This window comes from Lutjanus erythropterus, chromosome 16 (assembly GCF_056507025.1).
Source record: "Lutjanus erythropterus isolate fLutEry1 chromosome 16, fLutEry1.hap2, whole genome shotgun sequence".
NCBI classification, from domain to species: domain Eukaryota; kingdom Metazoa; phylum Chordata; class Actinopteri; order Lutjaniformes; family Lutjanidae; genus Lutjanus; species Lutjanus erythropterus.
This window is the reverse complement of record NC_139332.1, coordinates 23,903,090-23,924,470: the sequence shown is the minus strand read 5'-3', so window position 1 is coordinate 23,924,470 and position 21,381 is coordinate 23,903,090. Positions and strand designations below refer to the sequence as shown.

Here is a 21,381-nt window from a genome sequence, read left to right as displayed (position 1 = left end):
AGATTTGTTTCAGTCCACTGATACACAGAGGAAGCTTGAAAATTAAGGATAAATGAATGAAAATTTATTTCATTCAGATTTCTAATACCATTTCCTATCACTTTTAATTCACTTCACAACAGCAAGAAAGTCAGCTTACAGAGCTTTGAAAAGGTACCTAATCCATCATTGTAAATGTTGAGTCAGCTTCATTCTTTTAAGAGCATGTCTTTGTTGGTGCCTTCAAAGGCTTTTAGAAAGCCTGAAATCCAATACTTGAGGCTTTTTAATGCAAGAAAAGCACCAGTGTACTTTAGCTTTTTTAAAATTACGTCCATGCTTGCTTGATGTTGTTCTCTAGATTGACATTTCCAAAAACAAAGTTCACAGTTTAATGCTTTTGTGCACTTGGCTCTAGAAATCTCGTCTTAAAACTGTTTCCTTCTGCTTACAATGATGAAGTCCTCCTCTACAGTCGTCACTGTTTAGTAAAAGCCTCCAAAATGACCACTTTTCAGTTTTGTGTCAAGAGTATTGTTCAGGCAATCCAATGTATTTTAAATAGTTCGGCTAAACCATGAATTTATTTTTAAAATTTATTTAATTTATTGCCAATGTGTGAACAGATTGTAACGTAATTTAAAAAATGAGACCTTCCCTGGCTTTCTCAGTTGCCAATAACAACCACAGACAGATGTCTAAGGATGTGAACTTTATGCACATTCCTGGGTGCCTTGCCTCTCCTCAGCTCCCATACAGCTTCAAAATAGAGTTCAATAATAATACAATAACTAATCACAGTACAAGCATAATTTTACTTAGCTAATATACCAACATGATGCCGGACAATTAACTTCAGCCTTGTCTGTGTCATGTCACTGTTTTGGTCGATGCCCAGGATGTTTGCTTGCGACCGCAGGCTACGAGTACACGTTCAGGCAACAGGATGCTGGCTGTCATTAGCGACAAGATGCTATGGCAACGGCTGTGCATGTGGATGCAGCAGCCAGTAGCTCCTTTCCTACTTGGAAAATAGGAAATCAATCTAAAAAATGTGCACTGAAAAAATGTTAGCAGTAAGTAAAACAGGCATAACATGCATCAAGTTGTTGGAAAGGGTGAAACCATCAGTAGAGACTGTGTGATTAATTGCTCTGAAGGGTGGCAGACTAATACTGAAAGATGCACACCATATAAATGTCTCCTGTTTGATTCCAGATGGTGACCTTTGCTGCACGTCATACCTGTCTCTCTTGCCCCATGTTTCTTGTCTGTAACTACATTGTGACTATCCGATAAAGGCGAAACATGACAAGAACATCATGTCTTACACACTTGTACCCTTCTGCATGCACCCGCAACCTTGGACTTGGAAGCTCCAGCCAAAAAAGTAAACGTTAAATAATTTTCTTTGCAACCATTCAGCCAACACCTGTCAGGAACACTCTCCCAATTAGAAATCACAGAGGTCGGTTTCAGTACCTTGCAAATTAATTGTGCCCATCTGAGACACTGAAAACTCAGATCTCTAACAGACCGAGACACCAGGGGAAGGAAGAAGCACAGGAGAGAGGTGATATTCGACAGTACTGTATGACTTAATGTTTCTCACCTCAGCACCATGGGACAGACTCCGTTTCCTAAGGGCCGGGGAGGGCTCGGCTGATCGTAGAGGAGTCAGACCTCCGTTCTTCAACGGCTCCCCTGAGGGCGACTTTGGTACAGTCCACACAGGAACACCATCTGAAACACGACAAGGCAGCGTCAGAGCCGGCTGCCGGCTTTTAGTTAATCAAGAACACTGAGGAGGACAAAGTTGGGATTTTCTACTATACGATCTGTACTGTGGATCTGAGTGTACTAATGATTGATTTTGGGTTGGACGAAGTTGATAAGACAAGTAATCAAAGAGGGACTGGGGAGAAATCTCATATCACACACTATACCCTATTCATTTCTGACATTCAATATTAAGGTTCTCATAAATAGTTCTAAACTGAGGATGTGTGATTGACAGACTAGACAGGAAATTGCGTGTGTGCTTCTGCGTGTCTGTTTGAATTTAATATTTGTTCATTGTCATATTCTGGCCCTCGTCTCAGGTCAGACTCACAGAAATGATTAGAATGATGATCCCTTTTGACTCAGGCTGACAAACAATAAAACGTTCTGCAGAAATATTAGAAATCTACATCCTGCACCGTCTGTCTCATGTAGTAACTGAGCCTTCAAACAATTTCATGTCATGTTATTACAGGCATTTAAAAATCAATACATAATTTGAAAGCACTCGAGTTCCACTGTCGTCAGCTACAGGCGACGGACTGTCAGAGGTGATGATTCAACTTAAAACTCTGCTTTGAGGCGACAGTTTGCAGTTCTGTTAAGCAAAATCTTTTTAAATGTATTTCAGTCAGTGTTGTTTTCAGTTACATTTGACAGCTGTTTCCTTTTGCTTGAGCTGTATTTCTGTCTTTGGAAGCCATCGTCATGACTTTTGAGAATTTTCCTCAAACCACATTACAAAAGTGACTGATGCACCAACAAGGCTAAGAGTCTGAAGCAACTTCGGCAGCTTATGCCAGCAGGGGTCAGTCTCAGCACTGCATCACAGCTGAGCAAGCATGGTGTTTGGAAAATACTACTTCCTCTTGTACCTTTTATTTCAAAACTAGTTAAAAAAAAAAAAGAAGAGAAATGCCTCTGCCCTTTAAGTATTTTGGGTTTTGTCCCAATGATAAAGGTAAGCCAGCAAAGGTCAGAGCAGAGGGTCAGAGTAGGGATTGTGTGAGAGCGACTGGCAGACTGATTAGCTACTGTCTACGGTGTTAGAGAGTATGACTGAATGCACAGTGTGTGGAGGAAAAGGTGAGCGGTGAAGCCCTAAGCAGAGCTCCTGAGTGTGTGTGTGTGTGTGTGTGTTGTTTCTCAGCTGTGGGAAGAGTGTCGCCATGACAATCAGCTCCAAGACAGTACAACAGTACAGCGGAGTACAGTCGAGTTGTGCTGTTTTACACAAATACCACCTAATACTACAGGAGGGTATGAAGGTATGAAAAAATAAATACCACCCTTCTTTGAACTCTTCAGCTACCACCTGATGACCACTTAGTCTTTAGGGGCAAAGGCTAATATTTTTGGGGCTTCCGGTCCGAGCCCAGACTTCCTTCTCTGTGTGCTGGTCATTGTTTACAGTCCGATTAACAACCTGAGGCGTGAAAAGTTGGAGGCTAATCTTTATAAACAGGTATCAATCGACAAATGAATGTGGATACATGAAAAAAAGGCTTCTAAAAAGAGCTGTACCTATAGACTGTTTATCAGAACAGAACCAGAACACTTCCCATACCAAAATCTTGTCCCTTGCCAAGAGATTCTGTATCAATTTGATATTTGATTAGTTATTTTGCAGTTTCCATATTGTGATATAGATTTAATTTTTTTCCTCAATATTTCAACCTAATTTCAAGTAAATTGGCAAAATAAAATGCAAATGAAGGCTTATTTCCATCCAAGACTGTTAGGCGTTTATTTTTTGGTTCACTCAGGTAAACAGTAGGTTGTGTTTATTTCAAGTATTAATGTTAGATCTGTGTGGAGTGATCATGGATGTATTGTAGAGCCTGTCAGAGCAGAAACAGCTGATCGGTCATGTGAGTTAAATGTTCATTATGTCAGAACTTGCTCGGAAGAAGTGTTTCCATCTCCCATTAAGCAAATTAACTCTTTTGAAGCGAGCGCTGTTGTTTCAGAGTCTGTCATTTCTATTAACCTTCTTAATCTAATTCCTCAAGATACAAATAAAAGCATGTTGATAGAAACAAGGCTATTATCAATATTGATTTTAATTATCTCACTCAGCCCAGTATCTAGTATATTGTAATTTTAAAGTGGTTTCAGCCTGAATTACAGATCCGTAAGTTGCAACTCCCAAGGACGACACTGACTAAAGGCTCTTCAGTGGAAATCTTCTTCACAACACAACAAACTGCAACCTCAAAACCTTCAAATTCAGTCACCACCTCTGACAACCTTCGAACAGTGTACCTCAATATATCTGTATTTATTGCAAGGCTATTACACTCATCGTCTTTTGTTCATCCGGTATGAAAAGACCCATCAGAAAACCAAGCTGCAAATTTCCTCATTTAAAAGCTTTTTATATACATCACAGTAGTAGATCCCATTTCAAAGTACTGATAATGGAGCAACACCACAGGCCCTTCTCATCTCCAGTCCCAACTCTCAAATTGGGTTAAAAGTCTAATGCACCAAGAGGCCGTTCTTTGATATCCATTAGTGAGAAGCAAGCTATGCTGACACAAGTCGACATGCTGGTGTGCCTGAGGCGAGTCTGTCTCGACAAAATGTGCTGAAGTAGCCCTCAGGCCAGGCCTCGGCTTTGGTCAACTGACAGCTTGACTGACAGGAACCTGAAAAGTGTCAGCGAACCTCCTCCTACGAAACTGGACTCCTACACAGTGGAAGCAGGAGCAGGGGTGGCTCTGCCCGAGGGCAAGTGAGATGTGAGAGATGTGTAAATACAGTGAAAATTGAATTTTTTGAAAAGGTTATTCTCAAGACATTTGGAGGTTAATATGTTTCTGAGAGTTCACTTTTAGACTGAGTTGTAGGGGGAACATTTCTGGAAATACTTCATGCTTTTATGCTGGTAATAATGAGTTTTCACAAGTTGGTTTCCAAACAATTTATGGCAGATACATGTACTTTGATATTTTCTCTCGGATGTCACGATGAAGCGCCAGAAGTAGAAACACTCAGTGAGCGGGGGAGATGTTTGGGCCATTGGATAAGAAGCATGCAGGTGAATCAAAAGGCTGTCGCAGTTCAAACAGTGAAGAGACAAACACTCATGCAGTAGATGTTTCCAATGGCTTTACCTTCCATTTCTGGGCTGTGACATCGATTCAAATTTTGTGATGCTTGCACATCCAACTCCTATCTTTACATGTGGCTACTGTACCTTTGATTTTTGGTTTAAATTTTCTGTCTTTATGTTAAGCTGCAAAGGGACTAGTTTGCAAAGTAAATTTCCTTTATGGATTTTAATTTCCTTAAAGGAAAATGTTTCTGCGTGATAGAGACAGAGGGTTGGGCTTCAAGCTCTTTATGGCAGTGACAAAGGGGAGGGAAGGGGGATCCAAAGAGAGCTAGAGCGAGCAGCAAAGATCCTCCGTGACATCAGCTGATAATACGTTGTCTGGTTTGTGACTGGCAGGTTTCTGGTGGGAGTTTACAAAGATCCTTCAAGTTCCTTGACTGACTCAATCAAACTGTTCTGGTTTTGTGGTAACAGGAGCCTGGAGGGACTAACGTGCCGGCCAAACTCAGTCCAACCTCATGCTCAGCTCTTCTACCAAAGAGTTATCTTGCCCATGCAGTGGCAAAGCTTTCCTGTGTGGGCGTTATAAAACCATTCAACCAACCAACCAACCGACCAGCCAGCCACTCCCTTTATCAGCTGCATCGAATCTGGATGCTGCCCATGCCGGTGAACCACACTACCCATCACTCGGCAAAAACCAAAGGATCCTAACAAAAAACTCCTCACTGAGGTGTGGGGGGTACATGCCGGAAGCGGGGAGCAGCTGGACCCCCAAAGGACTTATCAGCCAGGCAACGGAAGGAAAGAGGTTTGTACTTGCGGCCCGGTGGTCCCACTCCGCACCACCCCCTGTCTGATGAACAGGTACAGGGTAGGGTGACTGTTGGCGCAAAGAGAAGACCAACAAACTGTGAGGACCGGCAGATTGGCTGGGATCCGGCACCCACCCAAACCCCGACCCCAAAAGACTTTCCTGAAGTCATAGATGGAGGTGGACCACAACTTCTTGGCTTAAATACTCCACCAAAATGCACCTGTAGGGCTTAAAAGATAGCAGCGGGTGTCAGTTTGGATTCACAGCAGTTACAATCAATTCTAGTGGGGACCAAAAAGTTGCAACAAAGACCTGCATCAGAACCATCCATCCCTTTCCCCCTGGTCATCCAGGTTCGAGACGTGGTGGCAGCAGGTTAAGAAAGGCAGCCCATACTTCCTTCTCCCTAGTCTTGTCCTCCAGCTCTCCCTCAGGGATCCTCAGGGGTTCCCAAGCTTGATGGGACATGAAATCCCCTCAGCATCTCCTGGTTCCTCGCAGCTGATGTGCCTGGCATACCTCCACAGAGAGGCGTCTAGCACCCCATTTACACCTGGTATTAAAATGTGCTCTGTATTCAGATATGTTATATGGATTGCGTTTACACCTACCTAAGATCTGAACATAATGCAAGCCAGACGACCTACAGATATGGTCAAGCAGATTTGATCACATTCTGATCACATAGCATTTATACTTTGCATTAACATGCATTGTTCCTGATAACATATCCAGATACAGGTCACATTTTAAAGGTGTAAATGGGGTGCAGGAGGCATTCGAATCGGATTTCCGAACCACCTCAAGGAACAGTGGTGGTCAGTGTAGATGTTTGAGCTCATCATCCAATCTCTACAGGTATGTTCAGACAGAAAGTGAGGTCAATTTAGAGGCAGCGTAAACGCAGAAAAAGTCAAAGAAAAGACCAGAGTGGGCGAAAATGGACACAATTAGCATGGGGCTACACAAACTGAGGCAAAACTGCATCCATGTTTATCACAGGGAGTTACAAGTCTGCTTCATAAACCAACAGCAGCAAGAAGAAAATGGAGAGAGACTGGAGGAAAATACAAAAAAAAGAGTTCCTGGTGAGTCCTGAGATCAGTCAGAGACTGTGTGGCCAGAGTTTGTAACGTCTTTACAAATGACACTTCCTAAGTCCTGCCCCTTTTTGCTCTGTTCTCCAATTAAAGTTGAGCGAGCTTGGTAGCTTTGTCACCTTTCTCATTTCTCGTAAAAGCAACACACCTGTAGTCAAATCTTAGATTAGCTCATGTTACCAAAACTCTAGCTAACTGGCTAGCTAAGAATTAACATAATGTAGCTAGTTAACTAGTGTTTGCTAACATCTAGCAGTAACAGTAATATCTTAAAAACTTGGTTTCTTTTCAACATACCCAAGAACGGGAAACGGGAAAGGAGAAAGATGACGAGGTTCTGTAAACGGAGCGGAGCACAGGAAGGGCCAGTTGTTAAATACACTACTTGTGGCAGAGCTTTGGATCTATGAGAAGGGAATAATGTGACACAGAAGTAGCACATTTAGTGCTTTATGAGCCATTTAGTTAACATTAAGTACAGAGCCATTATGAACATCTACACGTCCATTAACAGGTCCAGAACATTTTTGCTTAACTTATGGGTGCCACTGAGTTCAACTGTAACTGCTGTGAATCCAAACTGACTACATCTGCCATCTTCTACACCTTTCAAGCCTACAGGCAGTAAGAGTTTTCTACATTATTGTATTTGTTTAGATCATCTCCCCCTTTCTGGAAAGATTTATTGTGCCGTTGTTCCACAGCAACTTCACTGTAAACGGATTATAAACATTCCTCTGTAGTTGGGTAAATAGGATTAGTCCACAACGTTTGATGGATTTCACATTATCTTAACAGAGATTATCCTTGTCCTTTTTTTTTAATTTTACCTTCCACCTTCTGGAACTCTTCCCTAATCCTTATTCTTGGTGTTATGCCAATAGAACCACCCTCAGGCTGCAAATGGTTTAAATCGAAACAACTTTATTGGATCCATAGTGATCTGGCACAGAGAGGGTTAAACATGGCAGAGGTCTGACATTTTAGGCACCAGTGTGGATTCCTTTGGCAAAGACTTAATCCTTTGAGGAGATTTAGAAGTGCATAGTATTAGTCATTATATTTAGGTTTACTCATTCACACATAAACCCTGACGTTTTCTGACATGCATGCTGGGGAGACAGTCTGCAAGGTTTTCAAGGATTCTGTAAACAAGATTGACAGTAAATTCATGTTCATACACACTTCACATTCATGCTTGTACTTGGCACTACCATTTTGAGGAACTATTGGCATTTCAATGCAATTGACGACATTGAAGAGACACAGCAATGAATGAAAAACAACACAGAACAACACTAACAGCTATAAAGTATGACAAAAAGTATAGATGGAACAAAATAAAACAGTTCATCACACAAATGCAACATTCAACAACATTTACTACAAACGTTTAAGTTCATGGTAGCCATCAGGCACGGACAAGAGCCACAGTCCAGCTGCCCCAGCTGGACTTTGCCGCTGGTGCTGGACTCTGGAGGTGGGGACTGGAAAGACAAGAGGGATGGGGGAGATGGAGGGGTCGGGGGCTCCAGTAGCAGCACTGGTACAGGGCCCGGGGCAGACTCACCGGAGGGGGCTCCGTGTGCGGCGTGATTGCGCTCAGAGGCCTGGGACTGAGGCGGTGCCTGGTTGTGGCTCTGGGTCTGCTGGAGGATGTTCAGGCACTCTCCCAGGCAGCTGAGGGTGGCGGCCGACGTGGCTTTGAGCAGCAGCAGGTCCTGGTCCAGGCAGGAGAGGGGGCCTCTGGTGGGCAGAGAGTCAATGGACTGGACCAGGTTCTTCTGTTGGCCCTCTGCTTGGGACATCACCTGAGAGACAAAAGGGATGCACAGCATTAACGCACACAGTCAACAGTTTAAACACATAATCACAACAACATTACCCGAATTACCACTGAGAGCCAATGATGTAAACAGATCAGATTTTTTCACATAATATGGAATCCGTTACAAAGTGGGTAGCCGAGTGTGATGAAGATGTGTATTTGAGGCAATAAATCCTGTTACTGTATCTCTCAGCCAGCTTTACATTCTTTTTACCCACAATGCAACACTGAAAACTAGGGCTGGGACAATACACTTATTTCCTGATTAGCTACTATCATGATACTTGTGTGCCGATTTGTGGGACAGATGTAAATCAAATAAAATTAGCATGTTAATGGGAATTCCCATTATTTGTTAGCATCGAGCTAACAGATGAAACACTAGGCATTTATACTTCTGGAAATTAAAAAAAGAATCTATCAAATTTTTCCACACATATTTAACTCAATCCTGGTCGTGACTGGTGAGTAATTTACAGTTTATAATTAAAAGGAAAAGAAACTAAAGAACTTGTGCCTTTAACTCCCACTGTAAATTGTCAGGATAAACTCTCATATACACCATCTTACTCCATACTTGTGAACCTTAAGACCTCAAAAACAGGGAGGATTTTAAAACTAAAGCTAATACAACCTCGCATTAATTCTAGAGGCGTCACCTCAGTTTTGATACCTGCAGCAACTTATAGACACACACAACCATCTGCTGCAAGACGGAAGTGCCAAATAAAAAAAAAACTGCTGAAACTCTTCAAACAAGAAAAACTTCTCCCCTACGTTCCTACAGATGTGTACAACATTTCTTACTGAGAATTATTTCTGTATGACTCACCTATCAGAGTCTAAATGTATCACAAAAGGAAGAAGTCGGCTCTCGCTAGCGGGTAATAAGCTTCTCTCGGGGCTAATGAATCTGGGTTGTTTATCAGCCTGGAAATGTTGTATTCATTAATATTGTATGGTTTCACACACACTAGTCCTCCACACGCACTTCAATAGCACATCTGTCTCCCTGCATCAGTACACGGAGCTATTTTGGAGTCGCTGCGAGCTGTTGCGGTGGGGTTATATGTGGCATAGACACTAGTGTAAAGGACTTTTTTTCCCTTATTTTTTAAGCAGAGAGCTTGTCCAATTATTCAGCTATTTACTTGGGACGGATGTTGAATTCCTCAGGCAGATGGAGCTCAAATTTTTGTCTCATCTGCTTGTTATGAATAGATTGTTAGTGCTCAGCACGCTGATACCATCTCATTTTCACAGTGCCCTTCAAATAATAAGGACTTGCTGTTTCATTTCACACAGGCATTTGATTTTTTTTTACAGCCACGAACCCTCAAGACAGATGTTTCTGTGTCCCACTCATGATGGACGTAATATTTATGGCACTTTGTAAGGTCATAAAGGGCTGAATATAATCATTTATTGCTTTTCTATATTGCATTTTTCCAAATTTATTATATTAGGATGTCATGGCTAACAATTTCATATCTAATTCTCATGGCCTACTGAAGGGAAAGAGCAAAACGAGCGCTTAGGTGCAAACCAATCCACACAACCACAAGACTGAGGGAGTTTTGAATGACAGTTGAGGTAAGCAATTTACTGTTGCCATTTTTGGTGGAGATATGACTGAGAATATAAATAGACAGCAGAGAATTCAATTATGCTGCTGAAGTTTCTACGGATATTTTGACCTGTCTGACCAATACTGGACCTTTGAGACAATTATAGGATATTTTAGAGTTTTAAAAAATCCAATAATAATGCGATTTGTGACCAAGATGCACAATGGCCAGAACACTTTAGGTTCAAAAAATAAACATGTCAGTGTTCTCTAGGATAATGGCATAAATCTTTGACATTTCTGTACTGTAGTTTGTTTTTACTTCTCAGCAAATATAATGCAGTACATGTAATCAAAAATCCCTATATGATATAATATTTAAACATTACTGTCCAAAAATGATATCAGGGCACCGAAACAGTAAACTTTCACCTACATTTTTTAATAATTAATCATTTCAACAAATCTATTCACAAGTCTATTCACTCTAATAAACATGAAAGCTCAAACAGAGAAGTAAAAATTTAGAAGAAGTATAACTGCATCTGTGGTGTACTAGAAATAATAGAAATCAGAGGTGCCTCGGGGTGTATATTCACTAAAGGGGCCTTTAGCAGGTGGCAAAGCAAGTTGGTGCGTAAATGTGTTGCTATGCAACCCTAAGTGACTCCAAAAAAAACCTCCATACCATGTTCAAAAATAACACAGATCACTAAGTTTTATGGTGTTCAGTAAAGTGCAGCCACTGTACTTGATGTGAGCAAAACATGACCGTTTTACATAAACATGAAGCAACACCTGTGGTGGGGAGGATTATTACACGTGTACCACGAGAGGCAGAAATGTAAATTTAAGAGATTAATTAGTAATTTAAAATAACGAAGGAGAACAACAAGCATATGAGGTCAGAAAGAGTGAAAGCCAATTATGAAAGCCGGTATCATCTCTCAAAACACCTGACTGAATAAGGACACACACACACACTGCACACACTACACACAGCCTTCTTAAGGGTCCTTATTGTAAAGCTGTACAGTAAGCAGGTGAACACTATAAATACAACCAGGCCTCATGTGGGCAAAAAGGGTCACCAGTAAGGTATCAGAGCCACCTTTGAGTCATCATTCATAGACACACACACTTAGAGACACAGAAAAACACTCACACACATTAAATATGAATGTTTTACATAAAAAACAAACGTCTTCTTCCTTATATTTCTTCACAAACTAGCTCATAAAGATATTTATAAACAGTACACATATGTATATGGACAGAAACAAAGCTTTAATTTTTAAATGATCTTGCCGCCTGTGTGTGAAAACAGTTCATTTTTCTTTGTTTGGTTTTTAATTAGATTACACTGTTAGACATGAACATAAAAGGAACATAAAATTGCAGCAGACCTCTGCTACAAAGCTAAGTCAGTGGGCTTACGGTAATAGCAGCCTCCCCCCTCCTGACACACACACACACACACACACAGACACACACCAACATAAACACACAGAGCTCTCTGGAGCCAACAGGACCAGTGATGCTTCCAGAAATAGCCTAACCCCAGTGATCCAGCCCTGCCGCAGCAGTGTAAGTGCCCAGTGGTGCTGCTGCACTGAGAGTCGAGGCGTTTGATGAGTTCACATCAGCCGTGACGGGCTGGCTGAGGAGAGACAGTAATGTGGTCTGACTCCCAACGTCACACAATCAGAGGAAAGACAGATGCATGCATGGATGGACAGATGGATGGGAGGTGACAGCTTGACAATGGCCCGAACATTCAGCCCGAAACATCACCAATTTTATTGGAACTTAATATCAGATGCTGCCCTATTTATGATTTGGAAAAATGTTACAACATGGACTTTTGACAATATTATAGCAGTTTTGCTTACCTACAAAAAAATCTATTTCAAACAACATACTGTACATAATACAACCCCAATCCCTTTCCCTCAACTGAATACAGTACAAAGACAAGATATTTAATGTTGATTAACTGATTAACTTTACAGCCTTTCTTATTCTTGCTTGATATACACCTTCAAGTGCAGTGAACAGTCCCGGGTGTCTGTTGTTGTATTATGAGCTTCATAATGCACCACACATTTTCAATAAGAGACAGGTTTGGACTGTAGACAGGTAAGTCTAGTATCTGAACTCTTTTACTGTAAAGCCCCGCTGTTGGAAAACAAATAAATAGAGATGTCATTTGAAAAAGACGTCGTCTGGATGGCAGCATATGTTGCTCTCAATCCTGTATGTACCTTTCAGCATCAATGGGGTCTTCAAAGATGAGACACACACCCCCATACCACCACAGATGCTGGATTTTGAAGTTAGTGCTGGTAACAATCTGGATGGTCCTTCTCTTTCGCCCGGAGGACATGACATCCATGATTTCTGAAAACAATCTGAAACGTGGACGCGTCACACAGAACACTTCTCCACTTTGCGTCAGCCCATCTCAGATGGGCCCAGATAATTCAGTGGTTTCTGGACGCTGTTGATATATATGGCTCTCTCTTTGCATGGTGGAGTCTTACTTCGAATTTGTAGATGCAGCGACAAACTGTGTTTACTGACAACAGCTTTCCTTCTGTTTTATTGACACGTTACAGTGTCACAACTTCCTTGGAAATGGGGTTGTAGTTTCAGAGTTGAGACGTCGAGCAGCTGTTGCAGCAGTTTCAGACAAGTTTCAGTTGTGTTGCAGAGAACTTTACAACATGCAAATCAATTGCCACTTAGTTTCATGTAAGTTACACCAAACTAAAGTTGCACAAAAGTTTCACAAAGTCAGCCTTAAATCCTGTTACACAACAACAATCACTGGTGCTGCTGCTGGGCTCACTGCTGCCTGGAGTGAGGACGGTTCAGTGAGTGCTGGTGAGACGTGGATCGACAGGGCAGAGCTGAGGAGGCAGATCATGTGGAGAATCACTGAGGTGCAAAGACCACTCCCTCTCCATGACTGGTTGAAAAAAGAGACAAAGTTGTAGCTGGGTGTGATAACAGATAACAGATTGGCGTTTGTGAATATTATCAGCGACAGTGACCAGAAAATATATGAGATGTACAACACAGCATCCAGGATGCTGCTGCGCGAACATAACTCCTCTGATAATCAGTATGCAGCAGCTTTCTGGTCTTGACTGTGTTACAGTGGTGCATAAATCAAAGAACAAGCAGACTCCTTTACTGTCGACTCCAGCATCCTCCGGCCCTGTGCCAAACCTGTCAGACAAGTTTATGGGCTTGTAATGAATAAAGGAAGGAGAACAACAAATGACACGAGGAGGGAGGGAAGGCGGGCGGAGGCTGAGGAGGAACAGCGAACATGAAGAGAGAAGCTAAATGATGCCAGATATGAATCAGGTCACAGGAAGCAGCAACCAAAAGAATGTGAAGCCAAAGAGAGAGTGAATCACACATCACAGAGGGCCTTGTTTTCTCCATCTGTAGAGGAAACACAAGCAGCAAAGGAGTGTTTGTTTTGCTTAATGATCACACCATCTGCTCACTATTTACTCAAACTGTCCCAGGTTCACTCGAGGAGACAGACTCTGCTCCTGAGAGGTGAGAATTTACTCTCCACTCTCGCACTGATCGTAGTTGCTCTCTTTCTGTCACAGAGTGAGTCACTCAGACAAGATATTCTTAGCGAGAACAGGAAGACGCTCAGCATGGAGCATCTGAATGGGGAATTTAACAACTTGAAGCCAACCAGGTCTTCAATGAGCACAAAGGCATGAAAGAAAAGATCTTTGCATGAAATAATAATGATGCTCCTCCAAAAGTGTCATCAGGATGACGAGCAGATGAACCGTTGAGGTAAATGCCAAGTTTTTAATACACAGTTTAGCTAATGGTTGTGCAGTCTACTCCCTACTGTTTCGGTTTCAGGAGAGGTGCTCAGATCCTGCTGTGAGGTTTCAATTACATGTCAGGTTATTAGACAAGCAGAGTTTTCTGTTCCCGCGGTGCAGTCGATTGCCCTGTTTGCCAGACACAACACAAAGCCGCTTTGTCCAAGTTTAAGACAGTAAAAGAGAGACGTCTTTGTTATTGTGGAGCGAGGATCGGATAGCAACAGGTGAGACATTGTCTTCTTTTCCCTTTAACCTTTAAAAGGTCAAACAGTGAGTGTCTGAATGAACAATAAACAACTAAACATGCTGAAACAATCAGTTGCTAGACATTTATCCAGTAATATCACTGTACCCTGAATATCTATCTTTGTTTGGACTGTTTGTCAGAGAAAACAAGCGATTTAAACCCTAGAGCTCTAGTAGTGCTATAGAGATGTTTTTTTTATAAGCAGGTCCCTGTTTTAGTCTCATGGACGAGCACAAGGACACACATGAAGAATGAGCATGATGCAACATTCACTCCTGCCAATGGTTTCACATTATTGCACTGATCCACAGGTGTCAATAATAAACCAAAAAACAGCAATGTGCCAACAAAGGAACTGAAGATGACAAACACAAGCTTTATAACACTGATACATATCAGGCAGGATCTAAATTGTTCAAAAACTGTCTTTTGTTAGACTTCAAGGATACAGTGTGTTTTGGTGAAAACCTTTACCTTTGTTTGTAAGAAAAGTTCACAGAGGCATCATCCAGTTTCAATTATGCATTTTGTCTATGTTGGATGCAAATTACTTTCTAGCCTGTAAACCTGCATTGATTTATTTGGCCACAGAAACAAGCTGCAAATGCAACACTTTTAAGTTGATATGGCAAACTCAACACAGAGCAACATTAGCATTCATTGGATTTGCAATTGCGACTGTTAATTATAGGGAATTAAATGTGGTTAGCTAGCATTTCACAGCCGCTCAACTCAAGACCTGTGCGTCTGTAGACGCACCATCGAGTGGGTGGCCCAGATGCAAATCCCTGCTGTGCTGAACTGACTCACTGAGTCAAGTGTATGGAAAAGTGCCACATGAGGCCAAGCGTCTCCCAGTTGGTGCTCAAAGTGAAAAAATGCAAACAAAAATGAAAAAAAACAAAAAAAAAAAAAAAGAAGGGCACAGGAATATTCAAAATACTGTTGTCATAGAAACAAAACCTACATGCATCTTTTCTTTTTTGCACTTCATCTCATCATGTGGCCACAGGCCCTAAGACTAAATTAAAACAGTAAGGCTGCATGATGTAAAACTGAAAGAGTCAGCTGAAAGACACTGAAACGCTCCTTAGAGCTGATGGCAGCCATACCGTCAGGTAATAATTCTCAGTGGCTTTTGTCGAGCGACAACTTTCAGATACGTATAGTTGCTGTGTTTGATCCATCATTAACAACAACAATATTGATTATAGCGGTTTTAACAAAACATGTTGCACTTTTGATCTTATGCCTTGACCTTCATCCTTTTTGTCTGAATGATCAACTAAAGGCACAATAAAGGGAAAAATATACAGTTCAAGTTTTTGCAGCTGAGCAACTTACACCTCAACAGCTCAAGGACAAAAACACGTCAGAAACATTTCAGAACATTTTCAATGATGACCAACATGACCTCTAGCATGTCTGCTTCTATTTTCCTCCTCTGTAGCAACAGTTTACACGGGAAGAAGTGTTTTACATTTAGAAAGCCTCTTGTCTCTCCTTGTCCATGTTTCCTTCTCCTTCCAAACTGCTAAGTCATCTTATCTCCATAATTCAGCGCCCAGATGCACAGCTGCCTGGCAACGATCCGAACAGCACATTTCATCTCTAAACAAAAGGGTGAAAGAAAAAAATGCTGCAGCTAATAAAACTGTAGTCGGCCAGCCAGGCGTTACGATCATGTCTCCATCATGTCTTTATCATTTTCACTTTGCAAACTCGACTTCAGGCCTAATCTCTTGCAATTAATCACTAAAAACCCACTGCAGACAGGCTGTTAAGAAGAGACAGGAGGAAAAACAATCTTTTCTTGAGAGATAAGCGCTGAAAGTGAATGACTGTGCTGAGTGGAAGGAGATGTAGCAGATGAGGACGGAGTGGTAACTAGAACTGACAGGTCTGGTGACTGAGGCGGAGAGACTTAATGAGGATTTGAACCTCGAACTAAATCAAAAACTGATTAGAAATTTCAGGTAGGGGGGGATTTATAATTAACTCAGGATGCTTGCAGGTCTGTTTGTTTGAACTCTTATGGAAATAAGCAGTTAAAACTGTTCACATGTGAACATTCAGGCCAGGGATTAGCAGGAAAATATGGTCAGGAATATTAAATGTTCCATATGGTCGAGCTCGTGGTCACTTTTCCCTCTTCATCAGCTTCCCTGTTTATCTTCTTTGCACACGCTGACACTTCACCATCTCGTATGTTGATTACTGCACACGCTCGCCACGCTGAGCCTGATTAAAGAGCACGCACTCCACCAGCTCTTCCCTCTGTCACCGGCCATGTTAATCAGTATTGATATATACCAAAAAAAAAAAATGCCAACAAAGCTGAACTTACAGGAAAGACTGAGCGCACTGCGGTCGGCATCAAGCCTGCCAGGAAGCCAGAAATATCTGCTGAACTCACTGCACCAGTGTCCCACCTGAGACCAGCGTGGAGGCTCTGAAGACACAGGCCGCGCATAATACTGAGCAGCTACTGGAGTTTGGGCCAAAAGATCAGACAGGACGAACTTTCTTGATGGACTTCATCCAAGGTTAAAGTATTTTCTGTCTAAATTCAAAACTTAAAGAATATTTGAGGGATTTTATTATTTTTTTAAAGACAATTCCAGTTTGAAAGAACACCAAATTAACTGCTAACACCTTGTCCTAACTGCATGTGACATGAGCGAGCATCAGTAGCAGAATGCATTATTCTCTATGAAAACGTCCGAACTGGCCGCGTGTAACGCAGCAACGCAAGCCGGGATGCCGTTTCTATTTATTCCTGTTGCATGCATGTGGAGTGCTGCAATACAACAGATTCATGAAGTTGAGACTTGGAGTTATGTACACAATACCTCCTTATTTAACAAGAAAAACCTAAATAAGGTGTCAGGTAGCTGGAGGCAGATCAACAGGGAGCTGCTTATCAAGGTAAATTCCCCTCGCTGATACCGAGCTGCTTGCTGCTGGCTATATTGTACATCATTGCCAGTAGGAAACAACTAAATATCACAATATAAAACGGGTTTTCTGTTTAAAAAGTACAGATGTGGGAGCAAACCCCTAACTTTACTAGTCTGTAACAGTGTATTATTCTGTCCTTCAGTAGTTGTGTGCAGTTCCTGTGTGATTATGAATTTTTAGCAACATTTTGGGTGTTTTTTTTTAGATGATCAGAATAAACTGTTACCTTGTTGTCTGGTAGTTTAACTACACCAGTTGGACTTTGTTGTGGCGACATCAACACATTCCAAGATGAATTTGGTGAGTAAAGGTATAAGAATTGATAAATACCATGACCACAACTAAGATCCATCTCCACTTGCAACCTCTTTAAAAGGCAAAAACATACGCCTACTTGTCTACTTTAAATTTTAAGTTTTGAAGCAAAGTGTTAAAATGCTGTCACGCCTGCGACACCCACCTCTTTGACCTCCAGCAGCCGTCCCGGGTACTGACTCTTGGCCCGCCGCGCTGCAGCCGGGGATTTGTGGTGGGTGATGGTGACGATGTTGCTGGGTGAGGCCGCGTGGCTCAGGTGCCTCTGAGAGCCCGGGGATGAAGACGGGGTTAGGTGAGGGAGGAGGGAGAAGCTACGGGTCCGACTCGAGGATGAGGAGCCCTGGGAGAGGCAGAGGGTGACACAGAGAGGGAGAGAGTGAGAGCTGTGTGGGAATTTAAATGCAGGGGGACCATGAGGAGGTAAAGGAAGAGCATGCTTTTTAAAATGATCTTTTCTCCTCATTTTACTGAATTTAAATGAGTAACTTACTCAAATCTATTAGAATTGAACGTTCTCTGCTAAAAGAATAGGATTAGTGACCTTTAACTTTAATGCAAACAAAGAAGTAGCTATTAGCTATATTAGCTTCAGTCAGAAGCCTGAACTTGCCTGGTATCTGTTTCCTTGTTTCTTGCAATACAAGAGGAAAATTACCAGACGGACGAGACAAAGCTCCTGCAAAGTGCAAACGACGGAGCCTTTATTTACCATTTCACTCTAAATACCAATATTTGTCTAAAAAAAGGGCTCATTAACCAACACCAAGGTTCATTTTAAACAGCAGGACAGTCATACAAACTCATTCAAATAAATAAATAAATAAATGGATTACCAACATCTGTTAGCAACAAAATCTAAAAGAATTTGAGGCAAATACATAAAATCTTTTTATTTTTTATACTATAACAGTAATTTGATTTCTTGAGGTATGACTTTATTTGAGATAGCGTGTTAATATTATTTATTTTTTTCTGTTACAATTGCCCTCAATAGCTGTAATATTCTCCAACATTGTAACATTTTTAATTCTTAAATTCAATTTAACTTTGTCATCTTATCTTTATAAGTGAAAATATATCAAATGTGTTATTGATTAGTGAACATAATTATGTTTCTTACATCAAAAGATGACTAGTGTCTTTCAAGCAGCCTGTGACTTATGAATGAAAATGTACGAAATGCTACAGCTGTCCCCGATCATCTTCTTATTTTTTTAAATGCTCAATATAAACCAGTTGTTTTCAGAGTGCAGGGAGGAGTAAAGGCAACAGAGCAACTTGAGTAATCTCTGAAAGTGTCCAAACGTTTCCATGACATATCATTTACATGATGTAAGAAACCATATCCACAAATTTCCAGAGGCATTTCCATGTTATAACCTCTTACTCAGAAATATTTCACCCTGACAGTTAATATACAGCAGACACCAGCAACAGCTTCGAGAACCGAGTCGAGTTTGACGGAGTTTTATAAAAAGCTAGTCACCGCTTTTGTTGTTTTGTTTTGTAGTTCCCTGCACCGAAGCTGGAGTCACATCACATTCCTCATCTTGATGCCTCGTTCGCTTCCCCTCTGTGACTCTTTGTCTCTTCGGTTCGCTGACCTCTGCGCTCACAGAGGCAGCGATGTCAGAACAGTATCTCTCTCTTCTGCCTTTATTCTCCATTAGTTTACAGCAGCACAGGGAGACAAGACACCAGAGATTTATCCCTCAGAAGAGCACAAAGGTCTGGTCACTGCAGCCGTGAAAATACAATGGATCAAATAAACAACGTTCACCCCTGAACACTGCTCACTCACAGGGAAACAACCGGGCTTTGCTATGCAGTAAAACAAACTAACTAACAAGGTGTTGTAACATAGTGTGACATACACGATTAAGAGATGTTAGCTTGTCGTTATCCTATTTTAAAATAGTTTTTAAGAGGATAAAACTGCACAAAAACACAAAAGGATATATTTCCTTTTCCTTGTGATTAGATGCACACAAACATTAACTACAGGGAGTTATAGCACGGTAGGTAGGTTCTTGTGTAATCATTTTAACAGAAAATAATCAGCTTACAGGGGAGAGAACACTGTTGTATTGTGCAAAGCTAAGCCACGAGCCGTGAGTAAGCAGAAAAGGAAACAGCATTTTTAGGAGTGCGAACAGACAGACACGTCGAGGTTTTGTGCTCCAAAAACTGGCACAGAGCCCCGAGCGTTTCAATAAAGTGGAACGGAAAGAAGATGTCAGACCAAGAAAATTCAATGAGGAAAAGGAAACGAGGAAAGTATCGAGCGCCACAGGTGTGAGGAGCACACTCACTCGCCAACGCCTTGGACGTTACATACTATCAGAAAAAAGGTCAATACAAGTGTTTGTAAATATTTTTGACTCATGAACCCTTAAGTTTTCTTTCTCACGTAGTTTTATTTTAAGGATTTTTTATGGGCCTGAAGATGTGCAGGTTTCCAGTATTTGACCAAAAAAACATTAGACATCTGAAAAATGTCAAACAAAAACAAATTTGTTGAAAATCAAATATTCCTCTTATAGAGTAATTTAAAAGTAAAAGTAAAACCTTAAAAAACAAATTTCCTTAAAACAAGTGGAAAAAATCTGCAAGTATGTTGAGAATTTAACTCCTTTGAAGATTTATTTGTTTTGTTTTTAGAAATGTGTGAAGAAGAAAGCAGACTGGAATAAAGAAAAATAAAACTAAGAAAATATTTGAAGCACTGGAAAAAGGTTGAGACCTCTTTACAAGGTTTTAATTACAAAATCCTACGTTACATGGAAAATGCCTTGTTGTGATCTAATGACTTTCAGCTTTATGTTGAGGTCACCACACTAGCAGGCAGCAGAGTACAATTAAACACATCAAATATATATGTATATGATTTCACCATTTTTTCACCTTTTTCCCACTCCATCTAAGTAGTATGCAATATGGACAGTAGGGATTAATATTTTTCCCTAAAATGAGACAGTTTTTCATTTCAGGCACCACTACATGCAACAAGTAGTGTTATTAACCATTATTGAGGCAGAAGATAAACATTTCAACATTTCAACATTATAATGAACATAATATAAACTGTGCACACCGCACGTGGCTTGACCGTCACTGTAAGTGATATTTCTTAATTCCTCACATACAAACAAAATTTGCTAAAGCGACGTTTTCAAAGTCCTGACATTGAGTTGAGACAGATCCCATATTCTGTTCATGTTCAGAGGCGACTGGTGCAGAAAGCTCTCCCTGTGCACGCCGCTATGTTAGATATAGTCGTCCTAATAAAGTTAGTGATCACTCTAAGTTAAAAAGCTAAACTATAAAAGAAGTTCTCGCTCACTTGGTCTGAGATTAAGGAAGGCTTCTTCAGTTAGAGGCACATTTTGCTGCAGCCAACTATTGATAGTGAATCAATCATATGCTGCCAATATTTCACCCAGAATTGTTTTGGATAAAGTGTGAATCCAGTTTTCTTTCACACACTGGGCTTTCATTTTGAGTTTTCTCTGAGGTTTAAATGTGGCAGCAGTCTCCCAGTCCAGCGCATTTGATCTGTAGTCCATAAAGCACAGCACACACTTTGCATCATCATTGAATGGCACTTTGTGCTTGTTAATCTACTAATTAAAGCACTCAGTGTGCTCCACCAGTGCGCGCACACACACACACACACACACACACACACAGCTGTTCTGGGAAAACCAGGCCCACATATTTCCTAAATATATTCCCATATGTTCTGAACATTTTAAAAACATTTTTTTCCGATTTTCCATTTTTTATTTTTTACAGGAAACAGAAAATGTTTGGATGGGCATGCCCAGGAATATCACTTCCTGGGACTGAACC

At 41.1% G+C, this 21,381-nt stretch overlaps 1 protein-coding gene across 2 annotated transcripts in view; it reads right to left on the bottom strand.

Annotated features, from left to right (window-relative positions):
* The window catches only part of osbpl10a (oxysterol binding protein-like 10a), a 90,556-nt gene that overhangs the window by 30,717 nt on the left and 38,458 nt on the right, over positions 1–21,381 (bottom strand). For both annotated transcript variants that reach the window (XM_084738391.1, XM_084738392.1), the window contains 3 exons: positions 17,672–17,869; positions 8,310–8,550; positions 1,592–1,722 (listed from right to left, as the gene is read on the bottom strand). In XM_084738391.1, the coding sequence (XP_084594517.1) occupies positions 1,592–1,722; positions 8,310–8,550; positions 17,672–17,869 (570 nt within the window). The remainder of the gene's footprint in view (positions 1–1,591; positions 1,723–8,309; positions 8,551–17,671; positions 17,870–21,381) is intronic.